Genomic DNA, 17,377 nt, shown 5'->3' with positions numbered 1-17,377 from the left:
CACTGTCCTTATGCGTTGGTTTGCAGGCCATCACTTGCTAAAAGATTAAACCATTTGTATCATTTTACAAAGAAATTGTAAGGGTTAGATACGTGCATTTCTTCTGGAGATGTGACTGAGATTTAAGGAATTATATATTTAGCATAACTTTGCTGGCATAATGAACGTGCAGTTTAAAAATAGAAGCCAGTTGGAGGCCCCTTCAAAAAGCAGATACAAAATCACAGAAATTACAAAGGTTATTTTGAAAACTAGCCACAATATTCCCCTCTGTGGGTTTTCTGTTTTTCCCGAATAACAAGTACAGAAACATCTTTCTGGGTCTGTCCCAGTTTTAGAATCTGTGATTTTTCCCCCCCTCCTTTTTTCTTTTGAGCAACTGCTCAGGAGAATAAATTAGGCGATATGGCATGTATTGGGGGTGGGAAATGTCTCAAAAGAAAAGCTGACTAGAGGTGTGACAGGAGTTTGTTTAGCTGCTAGCCAGAAGACCTGCGTTTGGGAGTTTGGTGTAACTTTACTTGCAAAACTGCTCTAGTGTGTGATCATCAGAACATATGCACTCAGTCTCTGAGAGAAGGGAACCAGCTGGCTGGCAGAAAAATACCATTGGCATTGCCCGTATTCTTGTGTTGACAATGTCACAAGCTGCCCTCCCAGATGGAGAATTTGAATGAAGCCAGTTGTGGGTCATAAAAAAAAACCAATCCAGTCTTCATTTTTGTACATCATCCTTAATGATTGTTATTGCTTAGATATTGTCTTATTTCATGGTCAGCAAAACAGTAATTTTGAAGATATCTTTCAAGTTTCTCATTTGAAAGGAAGCAGTGTACAGTGAACACATTACAGTGTGTATCTGCACTGTCTGTAGTGATGGCTGATCTTCTGCATTGTTGAACATTTAGGTATTTTTGTTACAATGTGTGGTTCTGTTTTTCCCTTAGGAACGCTCAGACCAGGGAGTCTTTCAAAAATCAGCCTTTGATGGGAGTCATAACTTCACAGCTGCTTCCCGACGCAATGATACTATTCTTCAGCCGTTTGTAACATGCAGTCCTCAGGAAAGAATAAAAGGTAGTCTCTAGATATCCTTCTCTGCGCTAAAAGAAAGTGCTTTGTGGTTTTGGTTTTTGAAATCCACAGCCTCTAGAAAAGCAGTTAATTAGAGTTAAGTGCATGCTATGTTACTTTGAGGCTTGAAGATCCAGTGAGGGTGGGAGAGCTGACTCAGAAGTTGTGAATTAGATTCCTGGCACAAATTCCAGTTTAAGTAACAGTTTCTAGCTCGTTGCCCCAACACGTAAGGTTGGATAAAAAACAAATGATGAGTGCAAAATATATGTTGTCAAAATGTTTATTTTCTATATATCTTTAATGAGCGCAGTGATTTTTGCATTGAATTCTTAGATTATGTCCCAGGTTATTATAAGCTAAATGAATTTATACAAAGGCGTGATGATCATAAAGTACACTTGCTTATTTTAGACTTAAGGTAAAATTTGTTCAAAGGTTAGAAACATTTCCTTAATTTACAAATTGGAATTATATTAATGAACTCATTAAGAAAAATTAGGTAGATGTGTACATTGTGCAAAGAAAACCTGCATGTATGAGCATATGCAAACATATAAATAAGAGCTTTTAATACCACTTATTTTCCTGTCATCTTTCATTTCTGATGGTGTACTGTACTATCTGTCCAGTTTGCACCTGACTCAGCAAGGTACTAGTTATCTGAAAAGTCAAGTATTTGAGATGGTCTTGACCCCTTTCCTTTTAAGCGTGCTCTTATCCTTCAAGCCAAGCACATACTTAAATACCTTCCAGTAAGAAAAAAAAATACTCTCTTTGATGTAGTTGAATTAATGCATGATTTTTCCCACTTCTCTAGACAACTGTGGAATCTGGGTGGCCTGCAAAAAGTAATTTCATAGGCTGCTGCGATGACTGTGTGGGGTACTTTTAACCAAAACCAAAGAGCCTGTATCTGTAAAGCTCAAGAGAAACACCCATATAATTTAGGAGTAAATAATTTGTGTTGACTTAGGTATTTTTGACGGTGTGACTCCAGGCAAAGAATTAGATATAGGCATTGTATTAGAGATAGATATTAGATATAGGTATTGTAAATATCCACAGATCAGATCCTTCTGTTTAGATCTACCTTATATTTATTTTATACGGAATTTACACTGATTCTGTAGTTATAGGAGAAAAGGGACATCCTCAGAGCTAGCCTGCCCTGTAGAATTAGTCATTGCCAAAGGATCAGAAAGCAGCAAACACCTTTAACTGCTTCCTTAAAAAACATATAATCAACTGCTCTGGAGCCTTTGATTCAGCTGAATGGCAACAGGTAACCTATCAAATAAAGTTCAAAACAAAATACATGGAAGAGCTGTGCATTCAGATGACTATTCTCCAACTGCAATCCGAAAATCGGGATGACTACTTTGCAGCTCATTTGTGAAATCGTTTGCTGGAGACATCTTTTTAACTAAAAAATGATGGTAAGATGGCATTATAGCAAAAAAATATGATGGCCTCAGAAGAGAATGTGCATTGGATGTTGAAAGCACATTTTGGAGTGCTGCTGAGGGCTGTTGTCAGGGAGGATTGAGCTAATACTCGTTCTAGTTTCCGTATGAGTTTGTTACTTATTTCCATTTGCGGGTTCAAGTATTTTTTTGCATTGTTTCTTATTGTCCTCAGGCTTTCAAGACACCTGTAAAGGCAAAACACTACACCTGTGCACTACCCTCACTCAACTCAGTTATGAACTTTAGATTGTGTCTCTAGTTAAGGATGTGAGTCACAGTTACAGTGAGCTTCTTGTGACAGGCAGGAACATTCCCTTGTACATTCTTATGGTATATTATGCAGATCTTGTATGTAGAAGTATGGTTGATGTATTTTTACAAAGAATAATGAAAGATACAAGAGATTTTTAACATAATACAGGATCTAATGTAAGAATTTAATGACAGGAGCTGTATGATATTTAATAAAATGTCACTTTCTCAATTAATGTTTTCTAATAAGTTATTTCCTGTATCATTTACTGCTCCTACCAATAAAATTCTTATGAAAAAGCTCAGCAAAAAACACACTGAAGCTTGGCCTGCTAATATTGCTGTCTAAGAGTCTTTTTTATTATACATGAGCAAGAACAAATGTCTGGGGAAAAGTGCTTATAGCCAAAACATTACATTTTGTCTTGCCTGTGGATATTTAAATAAAGGGGGAGGGGATACTGATCTGATATTGAAATGCCAGTGGTTGTTCTATTTTTGCATGAATAATACTTGCTGCCTTCAGGTCCTCACTTCTTTTGCTGCCAAGCTGTTGCACAGATTCAGTGGTTTTTAGAACAACCTCTTTGAGAATTGATACTTCAGTGCCAACAGCTTTACGTTTCTGGTGTTGAAAGATTACTGGAATGTGTTTCATTAGACGTTCTTATATATCTCTTATAACCCTACATTTTAAATGGTTATAGGGGAAATGCTGTCATGTCTCTGGTTAAGTAGTAGAATAATCATAAACTCTCTCTAGTACCATAGACTGCCAAGCCTTCATCGTTGTGCAGGCATCTTTGTTTTCATACATGTGTAGTAATGCCAAGATAGAAAATTAAGAAGTGAAATTTTAAATTAATGTTTAAATTTTGCATGTTAACATTACATTATCTTATACAGAGATTCAACTGTTTACTCTCCTAAACTGTTTAATCTGAAAATTCAGTACATTTTGTTTAGTAGCTTAGCTGTTTCTCTGATCTCTCTGGATCCATTAAGATAATTTCCTAAGGCCTTGAACATGGAGCCAGTGACTGCCTCTTAGGTTAAATTCATTCTTCTGCTCCTGCTCCCATTTTGCTGGAAGCTGTAGTCCTTGTGATCACTTCCAATTCACTCAGGAAGTCCAACATTCCTCTGTGTGTCCCATTTGTGTACTGCAAGAAAAATGCCAGTGGTAACCCATCACCAGGCAGCCTTTGTGAAATGATGTGTCAGTTACTGTGAATCAGAGTGCATGTAACTATGTGCCATGCTCAATCTCTTGCTATGGCTATCGGAGGCTGCTCAAAGAGGGTACAGCACAGGGGTGGGTAGGATGCGGTGTGACGATGTGTGATTTTTTTCTTTTACCTCTTCTCCTTCCATCAGGCATGTTTCCTACTCTGGGTAGTCAGTGGTTTAGGAACTCCCTAAATCAGAGGTTCTGTCTGGACCATTGTGCCATTGTTAGCTCTCCAACTTTCATTCCATTTCTTAATATTTTTTAAAAATTTGGTTTCCAAAACATCATCTTGGCAATCTGTTCCCTGATTTAATTACACAGGAAAAAATACTACGTTGTGTTTGTCCACGCTACTTGATATTTTCGGTGGGTGCCATCTAGTTACTGTGTTACCGTGTTATACTCTCAGTCAATGAGAGCTTCCTTTTCACCTTCTGCATAGCTTTTACAATTTCATTGACCCCTCTTGTATCCCTTTTTATTGCTTCTTACTCTAATCCAAAGAATTCTAGTCTGTGTTCCTTGTTTCTACATGTGTCCAACTGCCCTTGACACCTTTTCAATACATTTCTGAATTATATTACATCTTTTTTTCAGATAGGAAGAATGAAACCTTAGATGCTGTTTAAAAATGAGGCACACCTTTAACTCTTGAGTTCTACATGAGTGCTTGGACTTTTCTCTAAATGCCCATTTCCTTTTGACTTCACGAAGTATATATTCAAAGAATGATCCCATGCACTTCTAGTGTATTGTTCCAGAGTGGTAGTCACTAAAGTAATAGCCTTTGTGTATGTGTCAAGAGTTTTCCCCTGCTCCCATGTGCATCACCTTGCAGTCACTGACAGGGAATTTCACCTGCATTTCCTGTTTAGTTAATGTCCTGCAATCTTTTTGCAGAGCTTCATAGTCTGCTTGGTTTTGGTAGTTCTGAGTGTTTTTACGTGAGTAAGTCTTTTCATCTTCTGATTCATCTTTCAAATCAGTTAATTACATTGAATTCTTTTTACTGTGGGAACTTCCCATTTACTCCTCGTCTCCATTTATTTATTTATTTTATTTATTTTATTATTTTATTTATTTTATTATTTTATTTATTTTATTATTTTATTTATTTATTTATTTATTTATTTGTAGTTAAACTTCAACCTGAAAGAATGTGATCATAATGCACGAAACCAGTGTGCATGTATGTCAGGTTCCATACCTGTTTTCTGCATCTGACTGCAATTAATATTTTCTTAAGGTCTTGTTTGAATTTTTCTCCTCATCTGCTTACCTTCACTTACTTCTTCTGACGTTCTCACTTTTCCTGAGATACAGGGTTTGGACTGTTTCTTACCTTTCACCCAAACTATTCTATGGTTCTTTGATCTTCAGGAGGTTTTTCAGCCAATAGGGGCTTTATAGGATTCCTGAGCTAATAGTGTGGTTTTCTTTGGGGTATTTTGTTTGCTTTTTGGCAACTACGTCAGTGCTCTTACCTAATAAATATAATCTATTGCTGTCTGCCTTGATCCCCTCCTTGTATACCCTTTTTGTCTCAAGTTAGATTAATACTTTCATGTGCAAAAAAGACTAGCAACATTCAGTGCAAGGGAACAGGTCACATGAAAGTGTGGTACATCAGTATTGTTACATTGCTTACCTGCCATTGAAAGCCAAGAACTGTTGAGTGCCTGTGTTTCTCGTTAAGTTTCAGAGAGGTGAAGACATGTTCTACATTTCAAAATGTGGTGACTTTTTATAAGATTAGACCTTAGATTGAGAGATGAATTTACAGGACAATAACAAACTGGTCCTCAGCAGGCACAGCAGTTATATTAAATACTGCAGGTATGTTAATGTTGCTTAGCAAACCACTGAACGGTTTAACTGAGTAGTTCATGTTTCTCTTGGTCCAAAGTACTTTTCTGGTGTGAGCTGAATGCCTTTTGTAAAGGTAAAGAAGGAATTAGCATAATGGTAGGAAAATGAAGACCGTAATTCAGAAATGCCTCTTTATTCTCTTGCCATGGGGTAACAGAAATTTTTTTCTTTTGAACTGTTTGCTGAGAATGTGGTTCTTTTCTGTACAGGAAAAGTGGTAAATGCTCCCCATCAGAGTGAATAAAGGCATGAACCTACAATCAGTTAGGATGCAGCTATGTATAAGTGAAAATCCGCTCAAATGGAGTAAAGCAATTTGTGCCTTATACTCAACTTCACTATAAGCACAAAGTTTCCCTATATTTACCTTTAATTATGCATATGCAAATCAGAAAATCAGCTCTTCAGGAAATCCCAAGGGGTATATTTTCTGCTTCGTGTGATTTTAATTCTAGTTTAGTTAGTTTAGGGATTTGAATAATTTGTGACTCACTTCAGCATTGCTTGAGGCCTTCTAGTCCAGTCATTGATCAGTGAAATGGTGTAATGTACTTGTTTCTGCAGCTTATTTAACCCTTTTTTATATTTTATTTCAGAGTTGCCAGTGTCTGATCGTGGCAGTGGTGAAAACGAAATCCCCCCACCTCTCCCACCACATCCCAGTGAGGATCTTCTGAATGAGGATTATAATCATAGGTTGGACTTTGGCTATACTTAGTAGTTACAGTACTAATTGGTCATTAATGGTTGTGATAGTAGTTCTAATTTATTCTAAAATCACTTTTTATTTTGTAAAAATTTGTGCCACTGCTTTTAGTGGGAATTTTACTTTAGCATTTAATGCATGGTTCATTTCAGTTGTCCATAAGCTGTGGTATGCCCGCTGTCCACGTTACATGGATCACACCAGTGGGTGTCATGTGTAGATGCAGTTCCTGAAGTCTCTTAAAAGTCCTAGCCAAATCGAATTTTCTTATGCAGATTGTTGGCCAAAGACATTGTTGAGGTTACAAAATGGAGCTTTAGGAATTTTAAACGTTGAAATGTGTAGGGGAAAAACTAATGGATGCATTACCAGTTGGAAACACATTGGGTAGATTTTTCAGATATTTTAGGAATACCTTTTGTAAAGGCTGGTGTGCTTGATGGCAGCTACAAGCTTTAATTTCCTTAGTGAATACAGAAGTTTGCAAGTGCAGAAAAAAAGTGTAAACATGTTGAAGTTCATAGAATTACAGAATGATTTGGGTTGGAAAGGACCTTAAGATCATCTAGTTCCAACCCCCTTGCCATGGGCAGGGACACCTCCCACTGGACCAGGTTGCTCAAGGCCCTGTCCAACCTGGCCTTGAACACTGCCATGAATGGAGCATTCACCACTTCTTTGGGCATCCTGTTCCAGTGCCTCCCCACCCAAACAGTAAAGAATTTCTTCCTAATGTCTAATATAAATCTACCCTGTTTAAGTTTAAACCCATTACCCCTTGTCCTATCGCTACAGTCACTGGTAGGCCCCCTTCAGATACTGGAAGGCTGCTCTGAGGTCTCCACGCAGCCTTCTCTTCTCCAGGCTGAACAGCCCCATCTTTCTCAGCTTGTCTTCATATGGGAGGTGCTCCAGCCCTCTTATCATCCTCGTGGCCCTCCTCTGGACTTGCTCCAACAGCTCCATGTCCTTCTTATGTTGGGGACACCAGAACTGTATGCAGTACTCCAAGTGGGGTATCATGAGAGCAGATGATGACATATACTGTGTCATGATGACATAAACTTTGTCTGTCTCAAGTAGCATAGGGTTCAAAGCAAAGCATCATTTCAACCTGTCAAAATTCTGATGCTGAAAATTCAATCCTAGAATGGTTTGGGTTGGAAAACGAAAAAAAACAAAACACCCCAAACACAATTCCTTGGAATTCTTCAGAATGTTATGGCACCTTTAAGACGTCCAGCCTCTGCACCCTGCAGAAGTGGTGCAAGGCTGTAAAATAACTTTATATTAGCAGATGAAGTAGAATTGAGCCAGGTACATTGACAGTATTTTTCCAACTTTCTGTAGCATGTTATTTGGAAATGCAGTGGTTAAATAGATTAGCAAAGGGGAGGGGGACACCAAGCCAAAAACAACGAGTGAGCAGGCAGTGGTATGTTCCTCTTCTTCTGCTAAATAAAAGGTGAATTGTTTAAAACCTATTAAGCATTTATATTTGTATTTGCATCTGTGATAAAAAACTAGGGACTGGAGGTGTTATGTCTCAGAAAAGAAAGTTGAGGATCAATAACTGATTTTAAAATGCATGGCTGTAAACAACTGGAAGAAGAAACACATGTTTATCTGCACATGCTTTAATTAGTTCACTTGTGTTCTGAACTGGTGCCTAAATATCTTACATGTCCTTTTCTTATTTTTCTCCCACAGCCCTATCATAAATTCAGCAATGCATTTAACAGATCAGCACATCAGCTTCAGATCCTTGACACCAGCCAAGCAGTCCGAATCAATTAATCTGAAAGCCTCAAAAAGCATGGATCTTGGTAAGAAGGGGTGGGGTGACATACAGGTCAGCTTTTTAGCCTTAGCCCATCTGCACCATCTCTGTTTCTTGCTTTTGTTTCTTAAACACAAACATCAGGGAGTAAGTTCTGCAGAGGAGCTACAGTGATGGAGACAGTGGTCAGCCTCCTATAGCATGTTAATTGCAAATACCCTTTTTCTTGACGTTGAAGAAAGGGTTTGGTTTTTTCCTTCCTTAGAGGCCATTCTATCCTATGTATTGAAATCTAAGCTGAAAAAAGAGCTTGTAAAAATGAGCAGAAAGAATTGCTGTAGAAGTTTTATGTGTCTGAAAAATATAGCAAAACAGCAATAACGAAAGCCATTTCCATATAGAATATAAATGGTTGCAAAACTACACTGGACAAAGGCTATAACTTTCCTAAGATAAATTGTGTATTCATTCACAATGACAAACACAGGCAGTCGAAGTGTTGTAGTAGATCTTTATAAATGCTTGAAGAGTGGTAAGGTTATGGTCAACGTTGTGCAGAAAAGCTTGCAGGGTGGGTGAAGCAGGAAAGTAAGGGGTTCTTTCAATATTGGGAAGGCATTTGCAGGTGGAAGATTGAAGTTGCTGTGGTTGAAAACAGAGTCATGTTTTAATGAGAGCTCAAGGAAAAATTCACGAAGTTCTTAAGCTTTGAAGAAAACCGAATAAGCTTTTCTTTTTCTTTTTATTTCTTCTTTTTGGCACTCGTTATCTGGTTTTTTTTCAAATTCAAGTGTTGATAGAGTAACTTTGAGACCTCCCATTAGGATGTCTTTAACCATAGATTTGTGTGTTTTGTTGGATCAAATTTTGTACACCAGCAACAGAAAATTCTTTAATTTCATGTATAGTGTCAAGGTAGGTTTTTGGTGGCGCTGATTTTTCCCTCCCTCTACAAAATGTTCTAGATTGGTCTTAGATTTTGTATTGTTAATTTCTGTTGTCATCTTAATGTAATATTTTAATGTAACCTAATATATGTGTAATCTAATGGACTGTAAGAAAAATAAAACAGTTCTTAATGCAGGATAAGAATGGATGAGAATTCATTTAGGGTAGTTCTTAAGGCAGAATTTTAAAGCTGCTGCATGACCAGACCAGATACTCATTCTTTTGCAGTTCTGTTCCGCTATTTTGACAGAGACTAACATATTTTTTTAAGAAAGGAAATGCTCCTCAACAAAGGAATGAGTTTTACAGACTTCAGTCAAAATGTATATTGTATGTGGTCTACTGGAAAAAATAATGTTCAACTTTACTGAGTCTTCTTTTAGAAAGATTTCTCTACAGTTCTTAAAGAAGTCACTAGAAAGAATGCTCACAAGCACCAATGTAAAATTAGGCAAAGGGAATGAGCTTGAGAGCATATCCATAGCTACCAGGTAATTTGTACTTCCTTTTGTCCTGGTCTGTATTCATTTATTTTTTGAGATTCAAGTTTGTATAAGCAAACTGATCTTGACACTCAGAAACAATGCTTTAAGAATGTATATGAGTCACTAAATCATAGTGGTTTAAAACTAAAATGAAATTATGTGCAAAAAAAATAAGTAAGAATTGGGTACAAAGATGTTTTTAAGAGCTTTCAAAAATTCTTGCTAATAGAAGGTAGCTGTCGAAAATGCCCCTTCTACTATGAAAGTAAAAAACAAAAGGGATAATAATCAGTCTGATTGGAAGCATTGATGTTTTATCCCTGTCATAGGTAGTGATGTGAAGGTATATCTATTACCTGAGATAGTCATGTAAAGAACTGGAGGGACTATGAACAAACTGCAATCATCCTGTCTTACAGAAATAACAATAGATGAAGTAAAATTGCTTGCACGTAGCTTGGCAAATAAAGAAACTGAGGAAGATGAAAGTTACAACCTTTTGCAGTCATTTTCTAGCAAGCAGTGAAGTACCATGTTTAACTTTCCACATTTTGAAAGATTTTAAGCAGAAGCTTCTGACTAGAAAAGGAAAAGGAACATGAAAATCTTATGTGAAGTAACTGCAATATAAAATGCTTCTAATGCAAATAAAAATCCCAATAACTTGGTATATAAAACTGTGCTTCCACATAGAACATTCATGTAGTGCACACTCCAAAATGAATTTTTGGGGAAGGAAAGTTATTTCGTTGTTTGTTTTTATATTTTGCTTATTACTTAACTGCAGTCAAGACCCATAGTAACTTCACATCCCAACATGAAGCTGTGTATCCATTATTGATTTGGTGCATTGTTTGCCACCAAAATAAGAAAAGTGCAGCTGTCTTCATGTTCCAAACGCAGAGTTGAGCTTGTCAGAGAGATTTGTTCAGCATCACAGAGGATCTGTGGAGCATATTTGGTAACAAAGAGGAGGTGAACACCATCTAAAAATGCTTGTATAACTGCTAGGCCCTCTTTTTCCAGTCCTCACAGGATGCTGTCCTCTTACTACTTTTTTATTGTTCTCAAGTTATGCCGATGCCTTCCAAAATAAATCTAACATCATGAACAGAAAAATCAAGGAATTGGAGTTCAGGAGGAGAGCTGTGAGGCTTACAAATGTGGTTTAGGTGCAGTTTCTTTTCCTTTTAAAGCAGATTGTCTCTGAACCAGGTGTGATACAGAATTAGTGTGATACAGGGCATCAGTGTGAAATCTGTACTGCTGTTTGCTTTACGAAACATTTTACTTCACCTTGAAATGTATATAATGCATCTATTGCCTAATTATATGATTTCAAAGGCATGGATTACATAATGGCATCATCATCAGAAGGGTCATCAAAGGTAGGTAACAGAAAATTTTAAACACTAGAGACCCCAGAATCCAAACAATTTCTACAAATTTGGAACCTTATGAGTAAATAGTAAATTCATTAAATTAGGGAGCTAACGAAATCGTATAGTAAGGGTCTTTCTGGCTTTAATGAGGGTTAATGTATACACAAGAAGCAAAACTCTTAAGTAAAGACTAGTCTATAATTACATAGGTTCACAGTGGAAACCCATGTAACATTGATGTTTATCTTTTCAGATTTTTTTATAATCTAGGCCCAGAAACCTTTGAATGCCTAATCTGTTTTCCAGTCATATTTACTGGAAAATTTACATATTTATTTACAAAATAATTATTCTAAATTAATATCCTCAGTGAATAATATCAGGAAATAAGGCTGGGTGATCAAAAAGTATTCAGCACTGCTTACATGTTGCATCAATTTGTCATTGTCAGTCTCCAGAGCAAATCTTGCAATGAGAGGAACTTGGCACATGCAGCAAAGTCTGTAGGTTACTTGCCAGTAGGGCAGATATGGTTTAATTTATTAACTTTTGGTGCATTTCTGGATTGTTGATTGGACAGCTGGACAGGAGCAACAGGCGTGAACCACTGCCAACTGGTTGTTTAGGCAGGGCTCTATGCTACTGTGCACGTGCCATGAGTCATATGAACTGACACAAGTTTTAACTGCAAAGTCCACAAATAGCATGAATCTAAAAGTACCATTGTCTAGAGGTGGTGTATTTGAAGAACTCAAGTTATTTGCAGATGAGGTAGGTTTTGCTTGAATTTACTTTAAAATAAATTAAATACATAATCTGTGGCAAGTGTGAGTTACTGAGTTACAATTGTAGAAATAAACACTAAAACACCCCAAACATCAAAAAGGCAAATATAGTGATAGTGATGATGTTCTTGTGCAAAGCATATGGAGATAGGGTGGTCAGTTCCCTGCTTTAGCATCCATGATTTCCACAGTGGTCAAAGGCTTCTCAAAATTTACAGCTTCATTCAGAGTAATAGGGTACAGATCAGTTCCATATCAGCTATAAGTCTAATGTTCTTTCCTGCTGCTGTATTGAGGTAATGACAGCACTTTCAGGATCACTGGTAGAGTTCGTATCCTGTGTCATACAGTATATTTTTCTTTGTCTTGCCTACTTTTATTTTGAACTGGTGGTGATAAAAGAGCACAGCCACCCCGCTCCTTCTGCTGATCCTGGCACCTGACATGTCCACTCAGTTGCATATTTTTTTTCGTTATGGATTGATGATGTTTGAATGTGTTAGCAAAGATTCTCCTTGTACTGTAATTTCAAGAATTTGTGCAGGGCCAAACGAAGTCTGACTTAGAGTGCATGCCTGTACTGACCAGTTGAGATTGTATGCCAAGTTTGGACTTGTGCTTATAGCATAGTGTTAAAAATAAGAAAAATTCAGAAATGCTACAAATATATGTCGTGTTGTCCCTTCCCAATGAAGCGGTACACTTTTTCTCAAACTTAATGACGGATTGAAAATGAAGAAGAAATCAGTGGCTTCTATACAAGTCATTGGAAGGATGATTTTCCATTTACCAACGTGCTATACGCACACATTTTCCTATACATTACCACAGTTGTCTAGAGAAGAATTTCTGTATAATAATTCATCAGAATACATTTTCAGTAGTGTTTGTTCTTTTTTTTAACTATTAAAAAGGTAATTTTCGTGGAGAGTGAATGGCAATATGGATTTATTTTTTTTTTAAATGTTGTATTGAAAGGTGAAAATCAGTGTGCTATTAAGAAAAAGAAAGGAAAGAAGGTGTTTTATTATTTATCTCCAACACCCCTATTTTCCATAAATCTTTATGCACAGGAGTGGTTTAGGCTGTGCGTTAATGTACTGTAAAAACCACAGCCATGGAAATTGTATGCAAACACGTGAAAGTGTGGCTTGTTTTAACCTGAAGCAATGTGAAATCGAATCGTATGAGTATATAGTAATTTTGTTGTGTATCAATTCAGGCAAAGTACTGTGTACATTTATATTTGTGGATGTTGGTATAATAATCCATGGCCGCTATCCCAAGGTACTGCTCAACTTCCCTTCCTTTCCTGATAAAAAGCAAAAACCCATAGATCTTAACTGATTAAGCTCTACAGCCTGAAGAAATTGAAATATCCTTTACTTGGTTTTGAATGTGGATAAAATATTATTTGCTGAAACCTCATTAGGTGTAGAGTCCTCTAACCTTAGGGCTTATTTATGAAAGATATTGGCTAACTTATTTATGTATTTAGGAATAATTAGCAAATGAATGTGCAAGATTCAAGGTATGGAGTATTCTGCAAGGAAGCCAATATTTAACTAAATGCTAATTTCTTTGTTAGTGAAGAGATGTATTTGATTACAGTTTATACTTTTAGAACACCTTAAAACAAAGAGAAACCAGGGTTTCACATCCAGAAGTATGTGGAAAATGCAATTAAGATGCTATTAGCTACTTTGTGGTTTGCCTTGAGCCGAGTTATTCTTATTCTGAGTGTAATTTTCAATATTGAAATAAAATATCTCAAAACGTAACCAAATGAGGGCCAGGCAGAACTGATTGAGATTAATCTAATCAATATTTTGATTCAGATACAATTAAAAGAATACATTTTGGAGAGTCCCTAATGAGAATTATGGTATTAGTGGAACAGAAAGTCATTTGGTATTTTAAAATCATTATTTTGTTAAACATGTTGTATGTATGGAATATTTATCACATTGCTTTGGGTTGAAATCAATTTCAGAACTGCATTTAGGAGCCAGTTAAGCTCACTAGAACATTAATAAGGAAGTGGAGAAGATGGCTCCAAGTTCTAACAGACTTTTCAATTTTACTGGCTTATAACAGTAATTTAACAAATCATCTCTTGAAGAGAAGGACTTTTCAAAACCAAAACTGTCACGGGTTTAGGAAAATCTCTATTGCTTGTAGCTGTGATTGTCTTTGGGATCAAGGGCCAAGAGAGATTTCAAAATCATTATAGCTTATCTCATGAGTAACTTTCTAGTACTTCAGATTAGATGTATATTTTCTGAGGCCACTCTGCAGAATAAATTTTCATAAATGAACACAACATAGTTTTCTTAGTTAAAGTGACTTTCAAATTCTTGTTTGTAGGATCCATAAGTAGGGAATGAAACAATCATTTATTAAGTGATAGAGACACTGTGAATTGAATTGAAATGAGACTAAAATCAGGTTTATTCTCTGTGAAAAGGAAGACTTTTAGCAAGGTCGGTTCTATTACTCAGGTTTACCCCAAGCCTGCGTTGATGCAACTGGGGGCAAGGTGAGCTGTGCCATGAAGACAGAGTGGGCAGGAAGGAATATCAGCTTTCTGGACTGGTTTTGTAGAAAAGGAAGCTTGCTGTGAAGCAGGCTTGGAGCATCACGTGAGCTATGATCATAGAGCTGAGAAAATGGTAACACATGGTTGAGGTGGTATTTTCTTACGTTGCTTTAGTGTAAGTTTTAAGTGAGTTAATCTGCAGTTAGATTAATGGAGTGGTGGGGAGAAAGGGCAATTAAGTCAATGTATAGCTACTATAAGAACGAAAATACAGATGATAATGAAGTAACATTTAAAAACAAATTTATATATTTGTTACCTACACTATGTCTTAAATCTCTTCCCTATCAGTATTTTCAGCCAGTGAATGACAGATTAGATTAGGAATTTGTGGTTTAACCCTAAGAGGTGGGAAGAAGTGTTAATGACATGCAGGAGATGTGTAGCGGAGGAGTTAGATCAGTTTTAGCCTGGTACAGTTCCTCTGGAACAGAGGTGAAAGAGGATTAGAGAAGACAACAGAAGTGTAAAAGAAGCTGTGATGGCCTCAATTAGCAATGTAACCTTCAAGAATGAGTAGTTGTGCCACTAAAAGAAAGTGAAGAAATTTATACCACACTGGCTGGGAAATTGTAAAACAATGTTATTTTCTGCTGGGAGAAAACCCTTCCAGTGGACAGCATCAACTGTACTACTGGTTCTTCAACAACGAGTAGTAGTAATAGTGAATGCAAGCTTAGGCATTTTCATTCTCATGTGCTGACACAGAAGATGTATCCCTCGGGGATCTTCTCTGAGTACAATTGAATTGAAGTACTAAATCAATTCTAACAAAATTCCTGTGAAAAATCTAATTAGAGAAAACCTTGTACAGGTGAAAAACAAATCCAGAATCTTTAGTTTGGATGTGATTTATTCGTGTCTTTGTGCTGAGCAGGGTATCCCAAATGTTGCGATACGTGCCATTTTGGAAAAGGTTTGTCTTTTTTTACCACCAAAGTATAATTTATCCTTGGTCCTTGGGCAAGCTTTTTGTTAGTCTCACTGCTTTTCAATATTAAAGTGAACAGGAATCTGTCAAGGACTCAGTCTTTCAAGACTGAGTAGCTAATGGATAACCAGGTGACCCCACAAAAGGAGAGACAGGCCCTTACATGAAGTTTCACTGTTGCTGGAGAGGAGGGGAAATTACTGAAAGAGATACTTCAAGACAGTGCAAGTTTACCCTTCCTAATACATTTTATTGCTTATGTAGATTTTAGTGTAAAAGCCTGTGGTCTTCATATGCAGTACTACAGGGCAAACCTAGAATGGCAAGCAGCATTTTCTAAGTGATGGTTGTGAGCCAACATTTGACAGAATTTCTCCGAGTGATTTATGCTGCTTGTAGATGGGGAAATGCTTCACCAAGAAAATAAAAATAGCAGAATTATGTCATTGGCACTATCATTGACTAAAATTAATTGATGATACTGTGCCTTCATTATAATGAAAGGGCTGAGTAAGGATACAGTTAATCAGAAAAAACAGTGATCAATTTGTAGCTTTATTTTCATGTGTTTATACCATAGAGACTGGATTATAAAAAGCACAGAAGCATCATTTATATATGTGGTTTGGAAATACAGCCCTTGTTAATTGATTAATGTAGAATAAAAAAATTTATATTGGGCTTCTTATAGACTAATAAAAAGGTATCAGGAAATTTGTTTTCTAGGTAATTCTTTGATGTTTCAGTGTTTCTTTTTATTATTTCTCATTAATTGTAATTTTAATCCTTTTTACTTCTTTCCTGAGTGCAGAACTGCAGCTGGTCTTCAAAGGTACGTGTCATTTTGTCCAGCAGAAATATAAGTAACTTTCATACATTTAGAAGATTTTAAGTAGCTGTTAGTCCATGTGCAAAACTGACTCTTCGGAAAAGAGGTGCTATGTTGAATAGTAGTACCCTGCGTCTTGTGAATAGTGGTAACTCCTTGTTTGGGGAAAAATAATATAATGGTACAGTGATTGAACTGGGCATAATTGCCCGCAGCATAGATTCGAGCTTTTGTAAATCGTAGTTAGGAAGTAGTTTGACCTTTAAGTAAACTTCGAGGCAGTACAGAAGGCTTGTTGTATACTGAACCATTGAAAATCATACGATTCAAATAAAATGGCTACGTTGGTTATCCTGAGTAGGGTACAGAAATGGCAATCAAAGATTATGTGGAAGCACATGGATGCATTGCAGGGTGCTTCTACTGTTTTCTTAAAGCAGAACAGCACTCCAGAATATTACCATAGGAAATTCTAATACATCTGATTATTCATGGCGTAGAGGGTTGGGTTTTTTTACCATTTGTTGTGGTTGTTGAAAAAAAATAACTACCGGTTGGTTGCTATCAGCGGGAGAGATTTGTTTGTTCTAGTAATATTCCACCTTCCCTAATCTGCGGTCTTGCTAGTCCCCCAAATGTCCATGCTTTTATTAAATAGCTGTAGAACTTCTGCTACTTTTATTTCAGCAATTACTTTGAGACATGACAGTGAATATGTAACTGACTTCTGTGGTGAAAATGCAGTTTCTAAATTACAGAGGTTTCTTTAAAAGAGCTAGGGTGTTTTATACTGACAGACATTAATAACTTCATGAACTACCATCCCCGGGAGTTCCAGGGACGTTTCAAAATGTGAAGTATTTATCCAATTTACAACTTAAGAAGTATCTTCTTGTTTGTGAATGTATTTACTCCCTTTCATTGATCCTTGCCAGAATTCTGTCTGAGGTTTGTGTCTTTAGTCCCCAGATTAGGTGGTTTCCTTTTTCTCTTTTTTTTAATGTTTTGGATTTAACAATTCTAGGTCAAGAATATAT

At 36.7% G+C, this 17,377-nt stretch overlaps 1 protein-coding gene across 1 annotated transcript in view; it reads left to right on the top strand.

Annotated features, from left to right (window-relative positions):
- PARD3B (par-3 family cell polarity regulator beta) overlaps positions 1-17,377 on the top strand; it is a 416,125-nt gene that overhangs the window by 219,547 nt on the left and 179,201 nt on the right. Inside the window, exons 13-15 of the mRNA XM_030485475.1 lie at positions 948-1,077; positions 6,492-6,591; positions 8,312-8,427. Coding sequence (XP_030341335.1) covers positions 948-1,077; positions 6,492-6,591; positions 8,312-8,427 — 346 coding nt within the window. The remainder of the gene's footprint in view (positions 1-947; positions 1,078-6,491; positions 6,592-8,311; positions 8,428-17,377) is intronic.

Source organism: Strigops habroptila, chromosome 5 (genome assembly GCF_004027225.2).
Source record: "Strigops habroptila isolate Jane chromosome 5, bStrHab1.2.pri, whole genome shotgun sequence".
Taxonomy (NCBI): domain Eukaryota; kingdom Metazoa; phylum Chordata; class Aves; order Psittaciformes; family Psittacidae; genus Strigops; species Strigops habroptila.
Note: the sequence above shows the minus strand (reverse complement) of the source record. Positions and strands in the feature narration are given on the sequence as shown.